The 25,138-nt window shown below is 42.1% G+C and overlaps 1 protein-coding gene across 1 annotated transcript in view; it reads left to right on the top strand.

The window, feature by feature from the left end:
- LOC125484903 overlaps positions 1-24,836 on the top strand; it is a 32,381-nt gene extending 7,545 nt beyond the window's left edge. Inside the window, exons 2-4 of the mRNA XM_048605495.1 lie at positions 7,393-8,070; positions 17,376-17,454; positions 24,730-24,836. Coding sequence (XP_048461452.1) covers positions 7,393-8,070; positions 17,376-17,426 — 729 coding nt within the window. The 3' untranslated portion in view covers positions 17,427-17,454; positions 24,730-24,836. The remainder of the gene's footprint in view (positions 1-7,392; positions 8,071-17,375; positions 17,455-24,729) is intronic.
- The last annotated feature ends 302 nt before the right edge of the window (positions 24,837-25,138 follow it).

Raw genomic sequence — 25,138 nt, 5'->3', positions numbered from 1 at the left:
CACCCCTCTTGCCAAACAACTGTTGCAGCGAAACTCAGGCTGGAGTGATGAAATGCAGGTCCAGATGCATATGCATTGAATGCTTTCCCTGGTCCTCTTTAGAGGTTTCCAACCTCTCTGTGGATGAAACCTAAGGCATGACAGAACTCACGGTGCACATGGACTCTTCCATGCTTTGTAAAACTAGAAATAAATTCTTACATATTGAACAGATTTTCTCTTAGCCTTTGCTATATATCAGGCAGGCTTCCTGTGGCCACAACCAAAAATCCATCATCATCATAGGGCTCAGCAGGGGCCTTCATCCCAGCAGTCCTGCCAATTTAGGGGAATGGCTAACAGATCCTCCATTTGCAATTGAGATGGGTCTGTGGTGTTCTCAACACAGTCGTCCCAAATGTACAGCTGAACCCTCTACAGGGCATCTGGGTGTGACAGTGCTGATGGAGGTACAGAATGAGGCAGGTGACCTCTAAGAGAGTGATTTCTTCATCTCTAGAGATGGAGTCTTCAACTGCTGCTGTGGTGCAGTTTGGTTCATGGATGGTTATAACCTATAGTAGAGAATAAAGAGAATCCCATGAAGAACGTTCACATCCATGCTGCGACCCACATGCCTCCAGCAGGATGCTTGTCTGTCCTTCCTTTGTCATGGTTAGTCCAGCCTTGCCACCAACAAATGATTGCTCTTTCTCTTCTTAGCAACAACTTCCACTACCTCTTCCTAAGTGGCTGAGAAGAACCTGAAGACAGGAACTCCAACTTCTGTTTATCCCCTCTCAGACATTAGTTGAATTTTGCAATTTATTCAGCCAATTGTAATTTTTGTCAAGTTTCACGAAGGCTTTCTTTCTGAGGCAATACATTTTCGTGGCCATCATTCCAAACTCACCTCTTTTAGCTACGTAGAAGGTCCCTATGGTACCCCAGTTGTTTGCTGTTGGCCCAATTCTACCACTCGCTGTTGGCAGGAGTAATCACCACTGCTGGGAGATCCTAGGATCCCCTGGCACTGTCATCACTTTGACTGTCAGCCATACACCCGGACAAGCATCAGCAGCCCAGAGTTGCTTTTTATCATGAAAATAGTGGGACAACAACGACAAAGAAATGCTTTTCAAGGTATGTAGGTACCACATTTGATGTTTCATTCACATACAAAATGCATATACCTACACCTATCACCATTTAGGCACTAAACCACGCAGTTTAGCCATCGTCTTACAACCTCCTAAGTCATTGCTACTTCTAATACCTTAATCTTGGCTCTGCCAGTTAACTTGTAAAAGAAGAATTTAAAAATAAATACACTTACGATTACAATGGCACAGCTCTTAAATGCCTCATTGCTTGATTTAACTGCTGGGCAAGTCCTCATGTGCTTTGTGCAAATTCCTGACTTTGTCCCTGATAGGACAAGTAGATCACACTCAGCTTGACCTTAACAAGGGGCCAACTCATACACTATTTTCCAATGCAATCCAGCATGTTATCATCGTTCAATGTGGGACCATCATATACACCAAAGCCTTCAAATGCTTTAAAACAGTCACCAACATCAAAATTTAAACAGAAAACAAAACAAACAGAAACTGCATTTACCTTTTGGAGCAGAAATGGACTGCTTGTCTGTGAAACACCAACAATTTTGCAGTCAGTGAATAATCACCACTGACAGGAGCCGGACATCAATGAAGTACTTTCTGACTTGTAGCTCCCAACACTGCTGTGCTCTATCATGCAGAAGGTTGTGTTTCTTCTGCTCAGTGTCCTCTGTTGAAGACAGTTTCTGTTCTCCTGGCTTTTCGGCCTCCATCACAGCCCTCTTTGCCTGCACCAGTTGTCCAGACTGTACTCTAAGGATCTCTCCAAACTGATGCAAGCAGGGAACCTCACCTTCAGCGCGCATATTATCTGCTCTACCATGGCCCTTGTTGAAGACTGCATTGTATCTATGCTCTGTCTCAGTGAGGGAATTGTGTAACAGAGTAATCAGCCATGATTGCAAAAGGCAGGCTTTTTCCCCCAGTAACTAGCTTTGTAAGGTTTCTGGCCTCTCAGACACAGCAGGATCATAAGAATTCTCAAGGGTATAGACATCATGGCAGGTCCCAGTCTACCTGCAAATTTGTAGTGGTACTCAAGATCACAGGTCACTTGCACATTGATGGAATGGAACCTTTTTCTAATGATGAACTCAGCTGCATATTGAAACAGGTTTCTCAAAGTGACATCTGTACACTCTATCACACCCTGCACCTGCTGGAAGCCAGCTTTGTTGCCGAAACCTACTTCCTGGTCTGCAACACTGACCTTATCCTGGGGAAATGAGATGAAGCAGTGTGTTCTGACACAAAGTACATTGGTAACAGCCTTGATATATTTGTAGGTGGGCAATTGACAGATTCCATATGTTTCTTGGAAGGATACAGCCCAGTTGCATAAAAACTAATTCAGCTATTACCTTGACAGCAATTGAGGTAGGCTGACTGCCTACATCTTCATGCTGTAGGTCACATTCCAGCAGTTGACTTCATTCAGTAACAGTGGCCCAGGACATCCTCAGTCTGTGCTGACACAGTGACTCACTCATCCATTGGCAATGACATCAAGGATGAAATACCCTAGTGTACCCCTGCACATTCTGAGGGGCCCATTCAGCTGTGATCTCTTCATGTGGAGCCTTCCGCTGGAGGTTGCTACTAACTTTAGGATTGCTGGTATGTTTATTGCTTCTCCACTTCTCTGGGTTTTTGTTGCATTGCAACGATAGTGGCAACAATCCCTGCGGTGCATGGAATCATCAGTCACACTTACAATGAATCTGTGTGAAGAACACAACAAGCAGAACAGGTTCTTAGAAATGTGAGCAATTGGCATTCAAATCACTCACAAATGATGGTTTAACATACTTCCCCATAGGTGGGACATGGGGCACTCCCAATAAGGAAATCTCCAATGAATGTAACAGCAGCCGCGTCACAAAGAGGCAGTGGGAGATTCTAAATGCTGCATGAGTACAGAGACCTTGTGTTTCCAGCCCAACATCTTTCAAGAAAAGCATATATTGCATTACACTTACAATTCCATGTGATAGGTAATTTAGTAATAATGTTAGCGAAGGTCTCTAAATTCTTCTTGGATAAGAGAATATGATAAAGAATCCTTTGAGACATGAATATATTAATGTTTTCCTGACCTGCCTGTCATCTCTGTGTTCCATAAACTTGAATTCAACCAAAATGCACTTTCCTATGTCTACCAATCCCTCTCACCTATGTGCTTACTTATCCCTGTTGACTCCAGTCATTTAATACTTTCATTCACATGTTCAGATCCCTTTATGGCATAACTTATCCCTATATCTGTCACCACCAGTAGTCCTACAAGCATTCAAAAGCTCTGACCTCTTGCATTCAGTGTTGTAGAGGTCTACAGCACAGAAAAGGCCCTTCGGTCTATCACATCCATGCTGGTCAAAAACAAAGCACCTAACTATTGTAATCCCATTTTCCAACATTTGGCCAATAACCTTGTATGCCTTGGCATTTCAAGATAAAGACACTAATAGCTTTCTAATATTGCTAAATATTTGTGAAGTGAAATGAATGCAATAACTATCGATAGAAAAAATGCTTGGAAAACTAATGGGGCTAAAGACTGATAAGTCTCCTGGACCTGATGAGATGCATCCCAGGATTTTAAAGGAAGTAGCTACAGAAATAGTGGATACACTGGTAATAATCTTCCACATTTTGAAAAGGCCCGGAGAACTGAAAAACTGCCAATGTAACATCTTTATTTAATAAGGGAAAGAAACAAAAACACGTAACTAGCCAGTTAGCTTAATGTCTGTTATTCAGAAAATGTTGGACTATTATAAAGGATGTCATTTCAGAGCATTTAAAAATATATCATATGATCAATCAGAGTTAGCATGTCTTCATATCTGACAAATTGACTTGAATTCTGAGGAGGTAACAAGCAGGATAGTTAAAGGGGCATCACCGGATGCGATAAAGCACAGGGATACTAAATCAGACTTGTTAACACTGAATTAAAGTATTCAATAACCTTCAAAATAGTCTAATTGTTCCTTACCACACTTTATGAATAACTGATTTTGGACACCAAGTTTATAGCATGAACAAAATTAACAATATGTTGTTAATATTGTCACTTCAGGAAAGCAAAACTAAACAACAAGGTAATATAATTAAGGTCTATGATTTAAACCCATTCGACTTTGATCATAGGCTCCACTCATTCACATACATAGACAGACAGGTACAGTTAAGGGATCAATGAAAAGAAATTAAAAGAGCTGTAATTTGCCAGTTTGATAACCATTTCAACAATGAATACCAAGTTGTTATGGAATTGTTGAACAATACACTATATTACATGGGATTGTAGCTTGCCTGAATTCCAAAGTCACTGGTCAATGCAACAGTGTTCAACAGGTTTTGAGGAATTTTCACTTATTTCTTATAATGGGGAATCTTTTCTTAGATCATTAAACAATTCTTTAACTGAACATAAAACCAGAGAAACTGAAACGCAAACACAGCTTTCCAGCCCAGCAGCTTCTAAGCATACACCCTACTGCCCAGTCAAATCTAATTCAGTCTCTGGCTTCTCTTTATTTTTCAGCATTTTCCATGATTGGCTGGCCAGCGTTGGCCTCCCCTTGATTGACCAATGCAACGTCCAACCAGCTGTCAATCCCTGAATATAACATGTCTTGGTGCTGGAAAATCTACTGTGTTCATAGAATAATAATAAAGCTGCAATTATTTTTCCAGGCCAGTTCACATATGCAAACATCATCCTGTTTGTTCGCTTTTGTTTTAAAAGTCTGATTCTCAACTTCAGCTTGCAGTCACAAATCAAAATCAAGAAAATAAAGGAAAAACAGCATCAGTCTCAATAAATGTGAAGTATTTGGATTTCCAGAAGGGGTTTGACATGATACCACACATGAGGCTACTTAATAAGATAAGAGCCCATGATTTGGAAATACTTATTAGCGTGGATACAGGATTAGCAAACTAATAGAAGGCAAAGTTGTCATCAAGGGAGCATTTTCAGGGTGGCACTTGTGGTATGCCACAGAGTTCAGAGCTGGGCCCACAATCGTTTACTATATATTAATAATTTAGATGGGGAAAGTGAACATACTATAGCCATGTTTGCAGATGACACAAACATAGGCAGGAAGGCATGTGGTGAGGATGACACAAGGAGAATGCAGAGGGATATAGATAAATTAACAGAGTAAGCAAAAGCTTGGGTAGATGGAATAAAATGTATAGCAATGTGAGGTTATGCATTTTGGCAGAAAGAACGGAGGAGATGAATATTATTTAAATGGAGAAAGATTGCAGTAAGCTATGGAACAGAGGGATTTGGGATTGTCGTCCATGAATCATAAAAATGCAAATGGAATATTGGCCTTTCTTTCAAAGGAAATGGAATGTTAAAGCAGGGAGATTTTGCTAAAACTATACGAGACACTGGTCAGACCCCCAACTGTAATACTATGCACAGATTTGAAAAAGATATACTGACATTGGAGGCTGTCCAGAGAAGGTTCACTAGGCATAGAATTAAGTATGAGGAACTGTCTTATGAGGAGCAGTTGTGTAGATTGGGACTGTACCTGTAGGAATATAGAAGAATGAGCCTTATACACCATCATTGATAGCGGTATGATTAGTTGTCCAAGTACTGAGCTCTTGAATTCTCTCCTTAATACTTTTTCCTGATGACTGTCACATTCTTTAAGAACCTAATTAAATCCGATTTGTTGGGTCAAGGTTTTAGTTAATCTTACTAATTTTTTTTGATTTAATGCTGATTGTTGTCTGATAATACTTATGAAATTGCTTTGAGATATTTTACTACATTAGTGGCCTTTCTTAAATACAATAAATTTTCACTGATGTCAAAATTTAAAGTAGAAAAGTTTCAAGTGAATAATTTTGTTTTGATCAAAAGTATAATAATCAATATGAAATAAAAGGGCGAAGTTCTAATGGGGGGGCGGTGGAATCACAAACAATAAATTTGGGAGAATATATGCACTAAATATTGAAGGTGACAAGCAGGAGTATGAAAATGGCTGAAAGGGCATACAGGATGCTGGGCTTTATAAATAAAGATGCTGGCTGGGATTTTAATGTCTTACCCAGCAGACAGGGAAGTGTTTAAAACTTAGCATGGACATTCTTTCTTGTGCTTGCCTGCCTGTACGCCTCCACCACCACTCTTTTCCCACTGTAATTTTACCTGGTGCAGGGTGGTGGTGAGGCACGTATGCCTTTAAACGCCTTGTCCAGCCACTGCTGGGATTTTACCTACGGTAGGGGAGAGGCTGATGCCAAGTTTGAGCCCAGCAGATTTCATTGTTTGGGCTGATAACTGGGCTTTGTTGGGGTGGGTGGGCAGAGGATAGGCCCCTTACTGTGGTCTTTGTAGCTTCGCCTTTCCACCCAATGCCCTACCAAGATCTTACCACTGTCACTGATTCCCCAATCCTGGCCTTGTCCACCTCATCCTCACCCCCATCAGCCCTCCTCTGGTTCCAATTGCTGCTAATGATTAAGTACAATTCCAGACACCACACTTCAGGAAGGATAAGAAGGTTTTAGAAGGACTGCAGAAAAGACTAAAAGAATAATTCCAAAGACATCACTTAATGAAAAGATTGGAAGAGCTGGAGTGTTCTTTTAAAAGAGAGAAGTTTGAGAAGAATTTTGATAGGGTGTTCAAAATCAAGGAGGTTCTACTCAGGGTTATTAGAGGTAAACTATTCCCATTGGTAGAAGTATCAAGAACAAGAGCACACTGTAAGGTCATGAATGGTGAAAGAACCAACATAAGTAAAGCCTTTTTCTTAAGCAGTGAGTAGTTAGGAATTGAAACGCACTGCCTAAGAATATAATCAAGACTAAATCCTGACTTTCAGGAAGGATTTGGATAGTTAACTGAACAGACGTAAATTATCAGAGGAGCAGGAGAATCGATGTTTCAGGTTGGGACCCATCATAACGATGATGAAGGGTCCAAAGCATTGACTTTCCTACTCCTCTCATGCTGCCTGACCTGCTGTGTTCCTCAAGCTCCACACTGTATTGACTCTGACTCCAGCATCTTCAGTTCTTGCTGTCTCAGATATAAATTATAGAGGTACAGATAAAGGACTGGTGTGTGGGACTAGCTCCTCATCTCACACATGGACAACATGGTTACAAAAGGCAAAATGGACTTCTGTATATGTAAACAACCTATAATTGTATTCTTTCATTTGGTGCACAATGTAAGAAACTAGTGCACTGTTTCAGTATTGCTGTATATACTAAAATCTCATGCATATTTTGTGTATAACAGGTCCTTGCTAGAAACTCCTTCACAAATTTGTTCAACCCTGAAATTTCAAAAGTAGAACTTTTGAAAGATGTGAATGATAAAAGGGAATTAATTATACGTCTGGTAGCCCATGATGTGCCAGCAGATCGAGAACGTGCTGATGAGGATGACGATGAAGACGAAGATGAGGAATCAGACGCGGTAGAAAATGTTAACCAAGACGAGGAAATAATACATGAAGATGTTGGTCTCTTTGATATAGGAAATGAAGAAGAACCTCTGATTTCCGTGAGCACCAACAATGTTAGAAATGGTTTTGCAGGGGATAATTTTCAGCCCTCATCACTGAAAAAAAGAGACAGCATAGCAGATAAAACAGCTAATGACTTATCAGTTGAGAAACTGCGTTACAATAATGCACAATATGAGAAAAAACAAAGTTTTGAGGCTTTCATAGAACTTCTACACCAGAGAGGACAGTGGGAATCTACAAATGAACTGACAATACAACATATCAAGGATTTCCTGCGTGAAGATCCAACCAATGTTAATTTTCATGCAGCAGGAAATAGTCAAGGAAGATCTTCAGAAGGTCACAATTCACATCCACCACAGGGAAAGAAGTTATGGCCAAAAGAATTCTGTCATGTACACTTTGACTCTACAGCATTATTGTCTTCTCTAGGGCTTACTGACATGGTATGTAGCAACATTAAGTTTTATTCATTATGCTAGAGGAATCTATGACATGTATTATTAAAAGCAAAATATTCAGGCCAAATTTAAGTTCAGGTGATGGTGTAAGTATGTTTTACAAGGTATTTCCTATTGGCACAGTTTGAAATTTAAATGATGTTTTCCCTTAGGCAATTGGTCATAAAGTTAGAACTTGGACCCATTTATGCTCCAGCAAGCTGTGGCTTCCCATCGGCTGGTAACCACTGAATATCACACTCTTGAGCAAGCGATAACTTCACATCTTGCCCAGACTTCCATGGATTTAAGGCCTCTATATCTGAAGTAAATGTAAACAGAAGCAAAATTTAGTTCATTCCTTCTGCTTTGTTCACCCTTACACATAAAGAAATATTCACAACATTCTTTGAGGGTTATTGAAATGTTTGGATGACTTAGTCCCAAGAAGAAATTCAACATCACTTTCCTCTTTCACCTATTTGGACTTAGAAGATTTCCCATGTCTAGTCATGTATGAGACAAACAAAAATGTCCATTTCCAAAGATAGCTTTTACTGGACTGTCACTAGTCTGTTACCAGAGGAGTGCCACTCCATGTCAAGAATGGCTGATGAGATACTCTGACCCTCATTGCCTGCCATGGGCACATTGGAAGGATTTACAGAATGATAGAATGATCACAATACAAGCACATCTTCTATGGCCATCAAGTCCAAAGTGGAACTCAAAGCCACATCTTCCTGCTCAGAAGCAGGCACACTATGCACTGAGCCACAAGTCCTTCCTTCACTTTCACTTAATATATTGCTTATTCTGAGAAATTCAGAGTTGTTTCCCCATATAATGACAACAGATTCCAGATTTTCCCCTTGGCAATACCCTCTTATTAGAATTATGACTGTATTAAGTCTAAACTTAAATTAATTCAGCAATATGACACCGAGCAAATTGTCCCTAGTGGTATCAAAAAACAATAAACTGGAGTTTCGATTACATCATAGCATTTCTTGCGTACTCCTTTATACAACTGTGCCTCTCATCATATGGTCATAAGCGACTCTTGGCATCAGGAACTCCATCAGAATTGGTTGGAATTAAAGGGAAATGCTTTACATGGCTTTTTAGATCACTTCAATGTGCTGTTGAGTCAAGTTTGCTGCCTTGCAACAAGAATCATGATTAAGCCATACTGGATAAGGATGGCAAGATTTCTTCCATACAGAGCAATAGTTGGCTATTTACTACAACCAGGAAGCTGCTTGGTCACTTAACCAATATTAACTTTTAAATTAAAACAAAGAGGGGTTGACTGTGATGGATTGGAAAAATACATGAGGCATTACCTATCAACTGTCTAGGTTTTAATGTTTGAAGAATTAATGCTTGACTTTCCAAACACATAAATTTCTTTAAAGTAGAAATGGAAAAACAAGACAGCCACGGTTAACAAGGGAAGATAAAGTTACATTGTATCAAAGGAGGAGGCATATAAAGTGATGTGAGTCAGGGGATTGGATGATATTCAAATTAAGCAAAAGAGGACTAAGAAATTAGAAAAGAAAGAGAGAATAGGATATATATGTAAAATAGCAAGAAATATAAAAGTGGACTACAAAAGCTTCTCCAGGAATGTTAAGAGGGAAAGAGTGGCACAGACAAATATGAGTCCATTTCAGGCAGAGATAGGAGAATGCACAAGAGGAAGTTGTGAAATAGCAGAGGAACTAAATTAATACTTTCTAACTGTCTTCATGGTGGAAGATACAAAAAGTCTTCCTGAAATAATTAAGATCTAAGGAACCAGAGAGCATGCAGAATTGAAAGAAATTGATATTAGTGAAAAAGGTAGAATTGGTAAAATTAATGAAGCAGGTAGTTAACAGCTACTTGGGACCCACTGATCTTCACTCTAGGCTGTCAAAAAAGATGACAACAGAAATAGTGGGTCGATTGGTGACTAAAACAGAAATTGCTGGAAAAACTCAACACGCCTGTGGAGCATCTGTGGAGAAAACAAAGTTAATGTCAGGTCCAATGAGCCTTCTCAGAACTGATTTCAGCTGGAGAAAGGTTGTATATATGGTGAAGATGGGTTTGTGGCAGTGGGGTGCTGCACTGAGCTTCACTGGAGCACTTCAGCAAGCCCAAGATAGAGATGTTGGCCTGGAAACATGGCAACTGGAAGCTCAGAATCGTGTTCACAGACAGAACATAGGTGTTCTGCAAAGAGGTTGCCCAGTCTGCGTTTTGTCATCCTAATGTAGAGGAGACCACATTGCGAGCAGCAATTTTTTTTTTCTCTATTCATTTTGTGTGATGTGGGCGTCACTGGCTGGCCAGCATTTCTTGCCCATCCCTAGCTACCCTTGAGAAGTTGGTAAGAGCTGCCTTCTTGAACCACTGGAGTACTCCTTTTGTAGGTTGACCCAGAATTATATTAGGGAGGGAGTTCCAGGATTTTGACCCAGCGACAGTGAAAGAACAGAGATACATTTCCAAGTCAGGATGGTGAGTGACTTGGAGGGGAACTTGGAGGTGGTGGTGTCCCCATATATCTGCTGCCCTTGTCCTTCTAGATGGAAGTGGTTGTGGGTTTGGAAGATGCTGTCTGAGGATCTTTGGTGAATTTCTGCAGTGCATCTTGTAGATAGTACATCTGCTGCTACTGAGAGTCGGTGGTGGAGGGAGTGGATGTTTGTGGATGTAGTGCCAATCAAGTGGGCTGCTTTGTCCTGGATGGTGTCAAGCTTCTTGAGTGTTTTTGGGGCTGAACTCATCCAGGCAAATGGGGAGTATTCCATCACATTCCTGGCTTGTGCCTTGTAAATGGTGAACAGGCTTTCGGGAGTCAGTAGATGAGTTACTCGCCGCAGTATTCTGAGCTTCTGGCCTACTGTCGTAGCCACTGTTTTAATGCGGTGAGTCCAGTTGAGTTTCTGGTCAATGATAACACCCAGGATGTTGATAGTGGGGGATTCAGTGATGGTAACACCATTGAATGTCAAGGAACAGTGGTTAGATTGTCTCTTATTGGTGATGGTCATACCCTGGCATTTGTGTGCGCAAATGTCACTTGCGTGCGCAAATGTCACTTGCCACTTGTCAGCACAAGCCTAGATATTGTCCTGATCTTGTTGCATTTGAACATGGACTGCATCAATATCTGAGGAATCACGAATGGTGCTGAACGTGTGCGATCATTGATGAACACCCCCACTTCTGACCTTATGATAGAGGGAAGGTCATTGATGAAACAGCTGACGATAGGTAGGCCTAGGACACCACCCTGAGGAACTCCTGCAGAGATGCCCTGGAGCTGAGATGATTGACCTCCAACAATCACGACCATCTTCCTATGTGTCAGATATGACTCCAGCCATTGGAGAGTTTGCCCCCAATACCCATTGATTCCAGTTTTGGTAGGGCTCCTTGATACCACACTCAGTCGAATGCAGCCTTGATATCAAGGGGTGTCACTCTCACCTCACCTCTGGAATTCAGCTCTTTTGTTCATGTTTGAACCAAGGCTGTATTGAGGTCAGGAGCAGAGTGGCCCTGGCGGAACCCAGACTGGGCATCACTGAGCAGGTTATTGCTGAGCAGGTGCTGCTTGATAGCACTGTTGATGACACCTTCCATCATTTTATTGATGATCGAGAGTTGGCTGATGGGGCAATAATTGGCCGGGTTGGATTTGTCCTGCTTTTTGTGTACAGCTCATACTTGGGCAATTTTCCACATTCTCAGGTAGATACCAGTGTTGTAACTGTACTGGAACAGCTTGGATAGGGGAGTGGCAAGTTCCGAAGCACAAGTCTTCAGTACTATTGCTGGAATGTTGTCAGGGCCCGTAGTCTTTGCAGTATCCAGTGTCTCCAACCATTTCTTGATATCACGTGGAGTGAATCAAATTAGCTGAAGACTGATATCTGTCATGCTGGGGACCACTGGAGGAGGCTGAGATAGATCATCCACTCGGCATTTCTGGCTGAAGATTGCTGCAAATGCTTCAGCCTTATCTTATGCACTGATGTGCTGGGCTCTTCCATCATTGAGGATGGGAATATTTGTGGAGCTTCCTCCTCCAGTGAGTTGTTTAATTGTCCAACACCAGTCACGACTGGATGTGGCAGGACTGCAGAGCTTAGATCTGATCCATTGGTTGTGGGATCGCTTAGCTCTGTCTATCACTTGCTGATTTCGCTGTTTGGCATGCAAGTAGTCATGTTTGGTGGCTTCACCAGGTTGATACCTCATCTTCAGGTATGCCTGATGCTGCTCCTGGCATGCTCTCCTGCACTCTCTATTGAACCAGGGTTGATCCCCTGGCTTGATGGTAATGGTTGAATGGGGGCTATACCAGGCCATGATTGTGCTGGAGTACAATTCTGCTTCTGTTGATGGCCCACAGTGCCTCAGGGTTGCCCAATCTTGAGTTGCTAGATCTGTGCAACGTCTGTCCCATTTAGCATGGTGATAATGCCACGCAACACGATGGAAGTTATTCTCAATGTGAAGGTGGGACTTCGTCTCCACAAAGACTGTGCGGTGGTCACTCTTACCGATACTGTCATGGAGAGATGCAATTGCAACTGGCAGATTAGTAAAGATGAGGTCAAGTATGTTTTTCCCTCTTGTTGGTTCCCTAACCACCTGCCGCAGACCCAGTCTAGAAGCTATGTCCTTTAGGACCTGACCAGCTCAATCAGTAGTACTGCTGCTGAGCCACTCTTGGTGGTGGACATTCAAATCCCCTACCCAGAATACATTTTGTGCTCTTGCCCACCTCGGTGCTTCCTCCCAGTGTTGTTCAACACAGAGTACTCAGCTGAGGGAGGACGGTATGTGGTAATCAGCAGGAGGTTTCCTTGCCCATGTTTAAACCGAAGCCATGAGACTTCATGGGGTCCGGACCCCATGTTGAGGACTCCTAGAGCAACACCGTCTGTCTACAACTGTGCCGCCCCCTCTGCTGGGTCTGTCCTGCCGGTGGGACAGGACATAACCAGGGATGGTGATGGTGGTGTCTGGGACAGTGTTTGTAAAATATGATTCTGTGAGTATGACTATGTCAGGCTGTTGCTTAACTAGTCTGTGAGACAGCTCTCCCAATTTTGGCACTAACCCCCAAATATTAGTGAGCAGAACTTTGCAGGTCGACAGGGCTGTTTCTGCCGTTGTCTTTTCCAGTGCCTATGTCAATCCCAGGTGATTCGTCCAGTTTCATTTCTTTGAGGCTTTGTACAACTGAGTGGCTTGCTAGGCCGTTTCAGAGGGCGATTGAGAGTCAACCGCATTGCTGTGGGTCTGGAGTCACATGTAGGCCAGACCAGGTGAGGGGTGGCAGATTTCTTCCCCTGAAGGGCATTAATTAACCACATGGGTTTTTCTGACAATAGGCAATGATTTCATGGTGATCAGTAGATTCTTAATTCCAGACTTTTTTTTTTCCCCTGATTATTGAATTCAAATTCCACCATCTTCCATGGTGCGACTCGATCCCAGGTCCCCAGAATATCAGCTGGGTTTCTGGATTAATAGTCGAGCGATAATACCACTAGGCCATCGCCTACCTCCTAGTATAATATAGTAGTGAAGTGCAGGTAAATTGATGCTTGACCTAGAAGTCATGTCTGGGGCCTTATATAACGAGGAGGGAGGAAGTAAACAGACAGGTGTTACACCTTCTGCGATTGCAAAGGAAGGTACCATGAGGATGTGGGGAATGGAGGAAGAGTGGACTAAGGCAGTCTAGAGGGAATGGTCCCTCTGGAATGCTGTCAAAGAACAAGAGGAGAGTGGAATCCCACTGGAGGTAAATGAAATGGCAGCTAGTGATCCTTTGTATGTGGCTGCTGTTGGGGAGGTAAGTGAGGACCGGGAGACCTTATCACTGTTTTGGGCAGAAAGAGATTCATCTAACACTTTATGTCAGTCTCAGAATTTCCAGTTCGCAGGCTCCAGGTTCCTCCTCTTTACCATGAATGTGCAAAAGTTTTACATGTCCATCCCCCATCAGGATAGTCTCAGGGCTCTCTGCCTCTTTCTGGAAAAAAGGCCTGAACTGTCCCCATCCACGACCACCCTCCTCCACCTGGCCGAGCGCATCCTCACTTTGAACAACTTCTCCTTCAACTTCTTTCACATTCTTCAGTTGAAGGTGTGGCCATGAGTACCCACATGGGTCACAGTTATGCCTGTCTCTTTGTGGGGGTACATGGTACATTCCTTCTTTCAATCTTACTCGGGTCCCTCCCCATAACTCTTTTTCCTGTACATCGATTACATCATCAGTGCTGATTCCTTCTCTCATCCGGCATTGGAAAAATTGATCAATTTTGCTTCCAATATCCACCCTGCTCTCACCTTCACTTGGTCCATCTCTGACTCATCCCTCCCCTTCCTCAATTTCTCTGTTTCCATTTCTGGAGATAGGCTGGCCACCAATATCCATTACAAACCCACTGTCTCCCACAGTTACCTTGACTATACATTCTCAAACACTACTTCCTTTAAGGACTCTATTCCACTCTCCTAGTTCTTCCATTTCTGTCACATTGATTCTGATGATGCCAACTTCGACAAGGAGGCGTCCAAAGTGTCCACATTCTTTCCCAACCAAGGATTCCCACCATCATGATTGGCAGGGCCCTTAGCTGTGTCTGACCCATCTCAGTTCTTCCCCCACCCCCTCTCTTCCCTTCCCACAACAGTGAAAGAGTGCTCCTCGAATCACCTACCATCCCGCCAGAATCCACATTCAGAGGATCATTAGCTGCTATTTCCACCACCTCCAGTGAGATGCTAACACCAGACACATATTCCCCTCCCTTGTCAGCCTTCTGCAGGAACATTCCCTCCAGGACATTTGGTCCACTCCTCCTCCACTCCTACCACCTTCCCACAGCCCCATGCAATCACAGATGCTGTCACATCTAGCCATTTACTTCTTCCCCCATCACCATCCAAGGCCCCAGATACACCCTACAGGTGAACCCATGATTTACCTGCACTTCACTCAAGGTACTCTCCTGTATTCATTGCTCACAATGTGGTCTTCTTTAAATTAGGAAGATGAAATGTAGACTGGACCACCTCTTTGCAGAACACCGTTCTGTCTGCAAAAATGACCCTGAGCTTCCAGTTGCCTGCCACTTCAACTTACCACTGACCAACATCTCTGTCTCATGCTTGCTGCAGTGCTCCAGTGAAGTTCAGCGCAAGCTGAAAGAAGAGCATCTCATTTTCTGCTTGGGAGCCCTGCAGCCTTCTGGACTTAATATAATAATTTTAAGGTCGTAGCATCTTCTCCCATGTCCTTACCCCAAACCCCACACAGCAGGCCTGATTATCACATGGGCTGCTACCAACACCAATCCATTGTCAGCTATTAATGGTCCCCTTTAGCAGCTATTCATTCTCCCTGGCTGACCTTTACCCATTCCTCTGTCTGTCCAACAGTTGTTCTCTATTTCTCTTGGCTCCTTCTCCACCAATCACTTACTCCTCTACCCTCCCCCAACCCCTCCCTCACCCACATCGAACCCTCCCATTAGAAGGGTCACTCGACCCAAAACGTGAACTCTGCTTTCTTTCCACAGACATTACCAGACCTGCTGAGTTTTCCCAGCAATTTCTGTATTTCTTTCTGATTTCAATCATCCACAGTCCTTTGTTTCGTGCATTAGTGTTCAGCTTTCAAAATGCTACTAATTCTTCAATTTCCTGGATAGATTCCTAAATGGTGGGACTGTCCTATAATGAGAGATAGAGGAGACTGGCCTGCATTCTCCGGAGTTTAGAAGCATGAGAAGCAATGTCATAAAAACTTACAAAATACTTAAAGGGACAGCCAGTTTCGATGAAGAAAGGACGTTTCGCTTGGCTGTGAGGTCTGGAATGAGGGGTCACAGCTCAGAATAAACAGCAAGATATTTATGACAGTGATGAGGATATTCCTTTTTTTCGAGGGTGTTAAATTGTTGGTATTCTGTACCCCAGAAGGCTGTAGAAGCTCTGACATTAAACGAGTTCAAGACAGAGATTGTTAGATTTTTAGTTTTTGATTACATTGAGAGATATGTGGATGATGTTGACGTTAATGATCAGCCATGATATAGAATGGCAAGGCAGGCTTGAGGGTCTGTATGGCTTACTCCTGCTCCTATATACCTATGTTCCTATTTCCAGGTCTGAATTATTAGCCTCAGTCGTCTCTTTACTAATCTAGTAGCAAAAGAACTACGGTATTGTGTCCATTTAATAACCACAGGATTATATGTAACAGTTGATCTTTCTGATCATGAAGAGAATCTGTTGTATGCACCCTTCAGTGTCGTGCCAGGAATTCATAAACACAATCTCCATGTCTAGGGAACCTTTTTAAATTCAAATAGCTGCTAAAAATGTCGCTTTTTAACTCTCACAAAGGCCATCTAATAAATGAATGTGTCCAGCTGAAAAGTAAAAACTAAATCCCTAAAAACAAAACAGGAGAAATAATATTGGTAATCTGATGTGAGGGGTTAGATTTTTATCAGTCTTCTGAGAGATGTGGAGAGAGTGAGGAGGTGCCGTAAAATAATTCATGAAGACAGAAGGTGGAATAAATGTTGAATTCTTGCTGCCGTGGCATTTTACCAGTGCTGGAAAATGATCACCCTTCTGCCTAGTTACCAATAAAGGGCTTCCTACTGTCACCATTAAAGGGGCTAATAGGTGGCAGTGGCCACCGCTGTCTTACCCCAATCTGCTGTCACTAAAGCCTGGCTTCTCCCTGCAACCTCACATTCCACTGACTGCATTTGCCAGCAGCCTGCCCCATGACATGCTCTATTTCACATGCAGTCACACCACTGTGTCCTCAGTCGTGCTACTGAGACCCCTCAGCTGTCAGTCTTCCAAGTGTTAACCTGCTAATTGCTGGGGTCGGGATGGAAGCCTTGATGGCAACTAATTATCGCTGAATGGTGATAGATATTATGGCTCAGAGCTTCCAAAAGTGGCCAATGCGGCATGATCCTGGCTTTGGGGCTGATGTCTGAGGTCCTGCTGTGCCAAAAAAATTCTGATCATGGTATAGAAGTGAAACCATTATGTATGGAAGCTTCAAGGCAGTTTAGTATGATTTAGTGGATGGCTTAAAAAAGCTGGTGCATGCTTGTTCCCATTTGATGCTAACGTACCGACTTAGAAACGAATGGTAGAAAAGATTCCTCATTCTATTAAAGGATGTCTGTACTGCTGTATTAAGTTGTCTATGTGGAAATACATTTGTCGTTATTACTAACTGTTATAATGTCTTGCAGACTGTGCTTGAACTAGAGAGACGGAGAACTCAGCGTCAATCAAAGCAATAGCTAGAGAAACAGACAAACTTCCTCAAAGGTGACATGTATAAAATAACTGCTGTCTGCAGCATACAAACCTAATACTCTAAAATGATTCCTATGGTGTCATATAGAACTGAAGCCGGTCATTTCAGTTTGTTTATATTCCTAAGCAATTTACATGATTTTATCTTTTATGCAAGTAGCCTCTTGAAATGAATTGCTTTCAGTATACACTTTGCATAGGGTCACTGTGACTATTATAACATGATTGAGATACAAGGAAAATCTGGGGCTTATGTTATTCATGTTCATGTACAAATATACACTTATTAATCCTAATTTTGAACATGCTGTCAAATGAAGTATTTTTGCATGGTCTGAAAGTGCTCTGCGTGCTGCTTTTAGTCCACTCCTGTAATGTAGCTAGAAGTGTAGAAATTTTTAGTCTTAAATGGGATATTTTCACGCAGGAGGTGGACAGCACATCCCAGTCGAAAAGTCAGATTGAACTTGTCTCTGCGGAAAGCCATAACCAGATTGAACAGGTGCATATTGTTAACCATGTGAAGTTATGTTTCATCCCTCATTTGGAAGATGCTCCATCTCACAGATCTTCTGGTCAATCTGGTGCTTGCAGCCACCAATCCGACCAGCAGTGCAACCAGGAATGGTGGTTACTGCTGGGACTACAGCAGTATCCCCTTGAGGAGCCATAGAGCATGCCAGACGCTTAGGTAAGTTGGGGTGGCTTTGCCAGGGCTAGTAAGGCAGACCCCAGCAAGATGGGGGGAGGGGGATATGGGGGCTGCGATTAGTAGCCTGGACAAGGAGCATAATCATGATTAAAAGTTGGGGCAGGGAGGATGCCTTTCTTGGGCATAGGGTAACCAAACAGAAGGGTCACTCACTCACCCCTGACCTCCTCATTCACAACATGTTACAAAATGTGGGCACTATTTGCCTCTGCTAAAATACTAGCACTGGAGTGAAGAGGCCCTAAAGTGACCATTTATTGGCCAATTGCTGGGTTGTTTGCTACCATTATAATCATCAGGTGGTATGAAGTTTGCATGCTGCCTGTATTACTTTGAATAGGTATAGGATAGGATGTTATATTGCAATTTCTGCATTCATTTTCAGAGGCTATCCAGTGTTGCTGCCTACATGTTCAGAACACAGTAGTTCATCATGCCTTGGTTAGATAATCAAAACCATTAATTTTATGGTTGGTTTTGTAAAGGATCAACTTGAATATAATCCTTACTTCAGTGACAGCACAAAGTTATTTTCCACTGACAGGTTCAATGATTTCTCAGTTCATAATATTATGAAAGAAGAGTCTACATAAAATAATTATAGCATGGAACCTCACATGATTGATTTGGGGGGGCCTGCTAAATGCTCAACAAGGAACCTAATAGTATACAGGCTAACACATCATCCAGATAGCCTCCAGTTCTTAAATGCAGACAGTACATTTTAAAGCCTTAACTGATAAGAACCTGCTTCTGAGTTCTACGCTGCAATCAGTGAAGAAGATGCAGCAGCATGACAAAAAGAGGCTTTCCAGAATCATAGACATGGCAATGGAGGCCTTAGTCATCTAGATATATAGGAGGAGAGACACCAAGTTTCCACACTCAACTGGAGGCCATCTAAGAATCCCCTCAAGGGCATGCAAAGACAATACAGAGGTTTTTTCTGAGAAATTGACAGTAATGCTGACAGAAGTTCAAAGACCTCATTGAGGTAGTTACGGTCAGAGAAAGCATCATCAAAGAGCATTTAATATGCACCGCATCACCAGGATCTCAGGTTGCTCAATGCACTGCAATCCTATATCTCGCCCTTTAGTAGCCCCTAAAAGTCAGAACTCAGGCTCACATTCAATACTACGCTTTACCCTTACCCACCTTACAATTATGCAAGCCTGAAATTTACTCTCAATGCGTCCATATATTTCCAGATATTTGTACATGTCAAGCACAGAATCCAATCACAATAGAATCAATTACATTCTTCTCAGTCTATTGCAGGCATTCTGATGCATAACAGAAGAGAGGAAAACAAAAGCTGCAGTGTGACTGCAAGCTTGGTGGCTGACTGGGAGGCAATAGCAAAGGCAATGCTGGAAGCACGAATGCTTTCATGCTAAGTAAAGAGAGCAGCTTCATGCTATACAATGTCAGTGTTGCAGTGAATGGTAGACTCTCACTAATTCTAGTAATCTGTTGGAGATCAGATTGCTGGATTGCTACAAGAATGCAATAATGAGATCCAAAACCAACATGGGAGCAGTCTGAACTTGTATGGCATCAAGCTTGTCTTGAACCAGGCCAGGTGTTAGATTTGGAGGTAGGTGAGCACTTTGGTGATAGTGACCACAATTCAGTTACGTTTACTTTAGCGATGGAAAGGGATAGGTATATACCGCAGGGCAAGAGTTACAGCTGGGGGAAAGGCAATTATGAGGCGATTAGGCAAGATTTAGGATGCATAGGATGGAGAAGGAAACTGCAGGGGCTGGGCACAATTGAAATGTGGAGCTTGTTCAAGGAACAGCTACTGCGTGTCCTTGAGAAGTATGTACCTGTCAGACAGGGAGGAAGTGGTCGAGCGAGGGAACCGTGGTTTACTAAAGAAGTTGAATCTCTTGTCAAGAGGAAGAAGGAGGCTTATGTAGAGATGAGGCGTGAAGGCTCAGTTGGGGCGCTTGAGACTTACAAGTTAGCCAGGAAGGACCTAAAGAGAGAGCTAAGAAGAGCCAGGAGGGGACATGAGAAGTCTTTAGCAGGTAGGATCAAGGAAAACCCTAAAGCTTTCTATAGGTATGTCAGGAATAAAAGAATGACTGAGTAAGATTAGGGCCAGTCAAGGACAGTAGTGGGAAGTTGTGCGTGGAGTCTGAAGAGATAGGAGAGGCGCTAAATGCATATTTTTCGTCAGTATTCACACAGGAAAAAGACAATGTTGTCGAGGAGAATACTGAGATACAGGCTATTAGACTAGATGGGATTGAGGTTCATAGGGAGGAGGTGTTAGCAATTCTGGAAGGTATGAAAATAGATAAGTCTCCTGGGCTGGATGGGATTTATCCTAGGATTCTCTGGGAAGCTAGAGAGGAAATTGCAGAGCCTTTGGCTTTGATCTTTATGTCATCATTGTCTACAGGAATAGTGCCAGAAGACTGGAGACTAGCAGGTGTTGTCCCTATGTTCAAGAAGGGGAGTAGAGACAACCCTGGTAATTATAGACCAGTGAGCCTTACTTCGGTTGTGGGTAAAGTATTGGAAAGGATTATAAGAGATAGGATTTGTAATTATCTAGAAAGGAATAATTTGATTAGGGATAGTCAACACGGTTTTGTGAAGGGTAGGTCGTGCCTCACAAACCTTATTGAGTTCTTTGAGAAGGTGACCAAACAGGTGGATGAGGGTAAAGCGGTTGATGTGGTGTATATGGATTTCAGTAAAGCGTTTGATAAGGTTCCCCATGGTAGGCTATTGCAGAAAATACGGAGGCATGGGATTGAGGGTGATTTGGCGGTTTGGATCAGAAATTGGCTAGCTGTAAGAAGACAGAGGGTGGTGGTTGATGGGAAATGTTCATCCTGGAGTTCAGTTACTACTGAGGTACCTCAAGGATCTGTTTTGGGGCCACTGTTGTTTGTCATTTTTATAAATGACCTGGATGAGGGCGTAGAAGGATGGGTTAGTAAATTTGCGGATGACACCAAAGTCAGTGGAGTTGTGGATAGTGCAGAAGGATGTTGCAGGTTACAGAGGGACATAGATAAGCTGCAGAGCTGGGCTGAGAGGTGGCAAATGGAGTTTAATGCAGAAAAGTGTGAGGTGATTCACTTTGGAAGGAGTAACAGGAATACAGAGTACTGGGCTAATGGTAAGATTCTTGGTAGTGTGGATGAACAGAGAGATCTCAGTGTCCATGTGCATAGATCACTGAAAGTTGCCACCCAGGTTGATAGGGTTGTTAAGAAGGCGTACGGTGTGTTAGGTTTTATTGGTAGAGGGATTGAGCTTCGGAGCCATGAAGTCATGTTGCAGCTGTACAAAACTCTGGTGCGGCCGCACTTGGAGTATTGCGTACAGTTCTGGTCACTGCATTATAGGAAGGATGTGGAAGCGTTGGAAATGGTGCAGAGGAGATTTACCAGGATGTTGCCTGGTATGGAGGGAAGGTCTTACGAGGAAAGGCTGAGGGACTTGAGGCTGTTTTCGTTAGAGAGAAGAAGGTTAAGAGGTGACTTAATAGAGACATACAAGATGATCAGAGGATTAGATAGGGTGGACAGTGGGAGCCTTTTTCCTCAGATGGTGATGGCTAGCACGAGGGGACATAGCTTTAAATTGAGGGGTGATAGATATAGGACAGATGTCAGAGGTAGGTTCTTTACTCAGAGAGTAGTAAGGGCGTGGAATGCCCTGCCTGCAAAAGTAGTAGACTCGCCAACTTTAAGGGCATTTAAGTGGTCATTGGATAAACATATGGATGATAATGGAATAGTTTAGGTTAGATGGGCTTCAGATCGGTTTCACAGGTCGGCGCAACATCGAGGGCCGAAGGGCTTGTACTGCGCTGTAATGTTCTATGTTCTATGTTCTATGCGCAACATGGATTCCATGGCCTTCCTCTGTGCTTCAACTGTAGCATTGAGATATTAGGTGTCCTTTGTCTGTGCTTACTGGAAACTGAACTATCAAAAACCGTCAGCCAACTTCTTAGTCAGACAACCGTTGCTAAGGTGGCACAGTCTGAAGCCAGGCCCTCAAAGTCAAGCTGCTGCAAGGGATACTACAAAGATCATCTGCAGTCTCCCTAGTGTAAGTCAGTGGCCTTTCATTACAACTGATATCTATATGGCACCATTCACAAAATTCCAAGGTGCTTCACAGCAACATTATGGAATAAAGTCTAAAATTGAGTCACATGTGAAATCATTAGATCAGTTGCCTCGGCAGCTACAGGTACGACTACAGATAGTGGAGCAATTAATGTTGTCAGCAGAATTTTGGATGACCTCAAATTTATAGCAGTTAAAATGTGGGAGTCCAACCAGGAGTGTGTTGGAGTTGTATAGTCAAAAAGATAGTGATGGTTTGAAGGAGGGTTTCAGCACCTGATGAGCTGTTGAGGGTGTGAAGTGACAGAGGAAGAAATAGGCCATCTCAGAGATGGCACAAAATGAGGTTGGAAGCTCATTTCATTATCAAATATAATACAAGTTTGTGAAGAAACTGGCGAAATCTCACTGTTGCCAGAGAGATGGATGGAATTGGTAGTTAGGAATTAAGTTCAGAGTGCTGATTATAACCATGGCTTCAGTCTTCCAAATATAAAATTGGAGGCAATTGAACTTATTTGATGCTGGATTTCAGAGAAGCAGTCTGATAATTTAGTAGCAATGGAGGGGTTCAGTGAGGTGGTGGTGAGGTACCACATGGGGTGTCTTCAGTATACATGTGAAAAGTGACACTGTGCCTTTTGATGATGCTGGTGACCATGTAACTGAATAATAGGAAAAGACCAAAGATAGATCCTTAGGGACAACCAAGTGTAATGGTGTGGGAGCAGGAGGCGGAGCCATTGAAAGTGTTATTCTGCCAAGATTAGATACATAAAAATAGAATCAAATGAGTGCAATCCCTGTCTGGTTTTCTGTGATGAGATGTTGGATGAAGATCAACTGAGTCAAGGTCTGTAGACCATTCAAGGAGGAGAAGTTTACCTTTGTCACAGTCACGTAAGATGCCATTTGCAACTTTGATAAGAGCTATTTCATTACTTTGGCAGAATGGGAAACCTGACGGGAGGAATTCGAATATGGAGTTCTGGGAAAGAAGTAAGTGGATTTGGGAGGCAAAAACATATTTAAAGGTGCTTGAGGGGAATGGGAGGTTGAAGGTGGGGCATTAGTTTGTAAGAACAGTGAGGTAAAAGTTTGTTTTTCTTGAAGAGTGTGCAGGAGAAGAAAGTGCCAGAAGTACCACTGTGCAAACAGCAGCAGAACAGAGAATGCAGTCAGTCGATAATCACTAAAGGAATGCACAAAGTTCATTTATAGATGGGTAACTGGATGTGTTTTTGGATAAATATGTTATAACAAGATTATCATTGCTGGCTTTGGCAAAGAATTGGACATCAAACTACATGGTAATGTAGGCCAGTATGATAAAAGGAAGTTCTCCTATGTGAAGTGGTTGCTGAGTTGACAGTCTTCAACAGCCTGTCCAGAATAAAGAGGTTCAAGACCAATCCTGCTTTCCTTCTCCTTTGCTTCTTGAGTTGCCCCTTATATGGCTGGCACATAGCGACACCCAGGGTGATCAAGGATGCAACATATTATTTTATCGAGGCCAAACCTCTTCAAAGTATATTAAGATGATAGTCTAATCCTATATTTTTCTTATTTTAAAGGTAAGTGTAAGATGTTGTGTTCTAGATGCAATTTAATTGATCAAAGTACTTGACCTTAAGCAAAACACGCTTTATTTTTACACTACAGTTAAAATAGAGACAAAACAAAAAGAAAAGAAAAGAATTGACTTCACTATAACTCTATTGAAATACTTAGCAAAATTATATATATATACATTGACTACTACTAGTTAACTATTTCAAAATAGTAATATCCTATAAACACACCCTTGCCAAAGAAAAATTCAGTAAAATAGATTGTTTCACATGACATTCTATCAGCCGGAAAAGAACCCTAGCTGTTAGCTATGACAGAGAGAGGAATAAAAGCTTCTACATCCAGCTTTAAGACCCCAGTAACTGCAGAAAGCTAAAACTAAAAATCCTGGATCCAGTTATCCTGGCAGTTTGGAGAAAGCACACTCACTTCATTACTACATAGTCACCTTTCACTTGCAGCAATGGATATTGCAATGAGAGATGTTTGTTATGTCACCCATTCCCATGTGAAATAATTTTGTTGCCTGAATGTTTAATGTGATTGTGACCTTTCAGACTACAGATCTTAGTGATACTGTACTCCAATACATAGAGCATACTAGCTTGAAAATGGTGCATTTATCCCTACTTTTCGCCGAGTTTCAATTAAATCTCTAACCAATCCATACTAATATACAATATACAACCCAAATTCCACAAACACTTACCTTGCATATTAAGATTCATTGGCACTTTATCAAAGATAGTTGAGAAAACCAGGTATACTACATTTGTTGGCACTATTTTATCTATTGTAGTAGATAGCAGTACAACCATGCCATTTTATACCATCAGAGTTTCTGTAACGTGACTCTAGAACACACATACTAACTTTGTACCTTTCTTTTTTTTGTAGGTATCGTTGATGAATGAGATATGACACAGCTGTCTAATATCATTATCAACATTTTTATTTTTTTTCTACAAGTTTCGTGTCAACAAGAATGCAGTGGAATACAAAATGCAGTATCAAATAAAGCTAAATCCATCTCTGATCATATTTTGATATTCTGTTTTATATGCTGCATTATAATAAATATTATTGTTGTATATATATGAGATAACCATTGCACTCGGGAGCTTAAAATTTTTGGATCACAAAATGGTAGCAGCCGTCACCATGGTTTCACTTGCTGGGGTGATGGGTATATTAGCTGTAGTTCATTAAGCAGCATTATTGACACAGCCATAGTCAGCATCCAAGAATTACTTGTGTCAAGAGTAAAATGTTCAAGATTTGAGAGATTATTAAGAGTGGAATAGAG

Source organism: Rhincodon typus, chromosome 14, assembly GCF_021869965.1.
Source record: "Rhincodon typus isolate 14 chromosome 14, sRhiTyp1.1, whole genome shotgun sequence".
NCBI lineage: Eukaryota > Metazoa > Chordata > Chondrichthyes > Orectolobiformes > Rhincodontidae > Rhincodon > Rhincodon typus.
The sequence above is the reverse complement of the archived record's forward strand: the minus strand, read 5'-3'. Positions and strand labels throughout refer to the sequence as shown.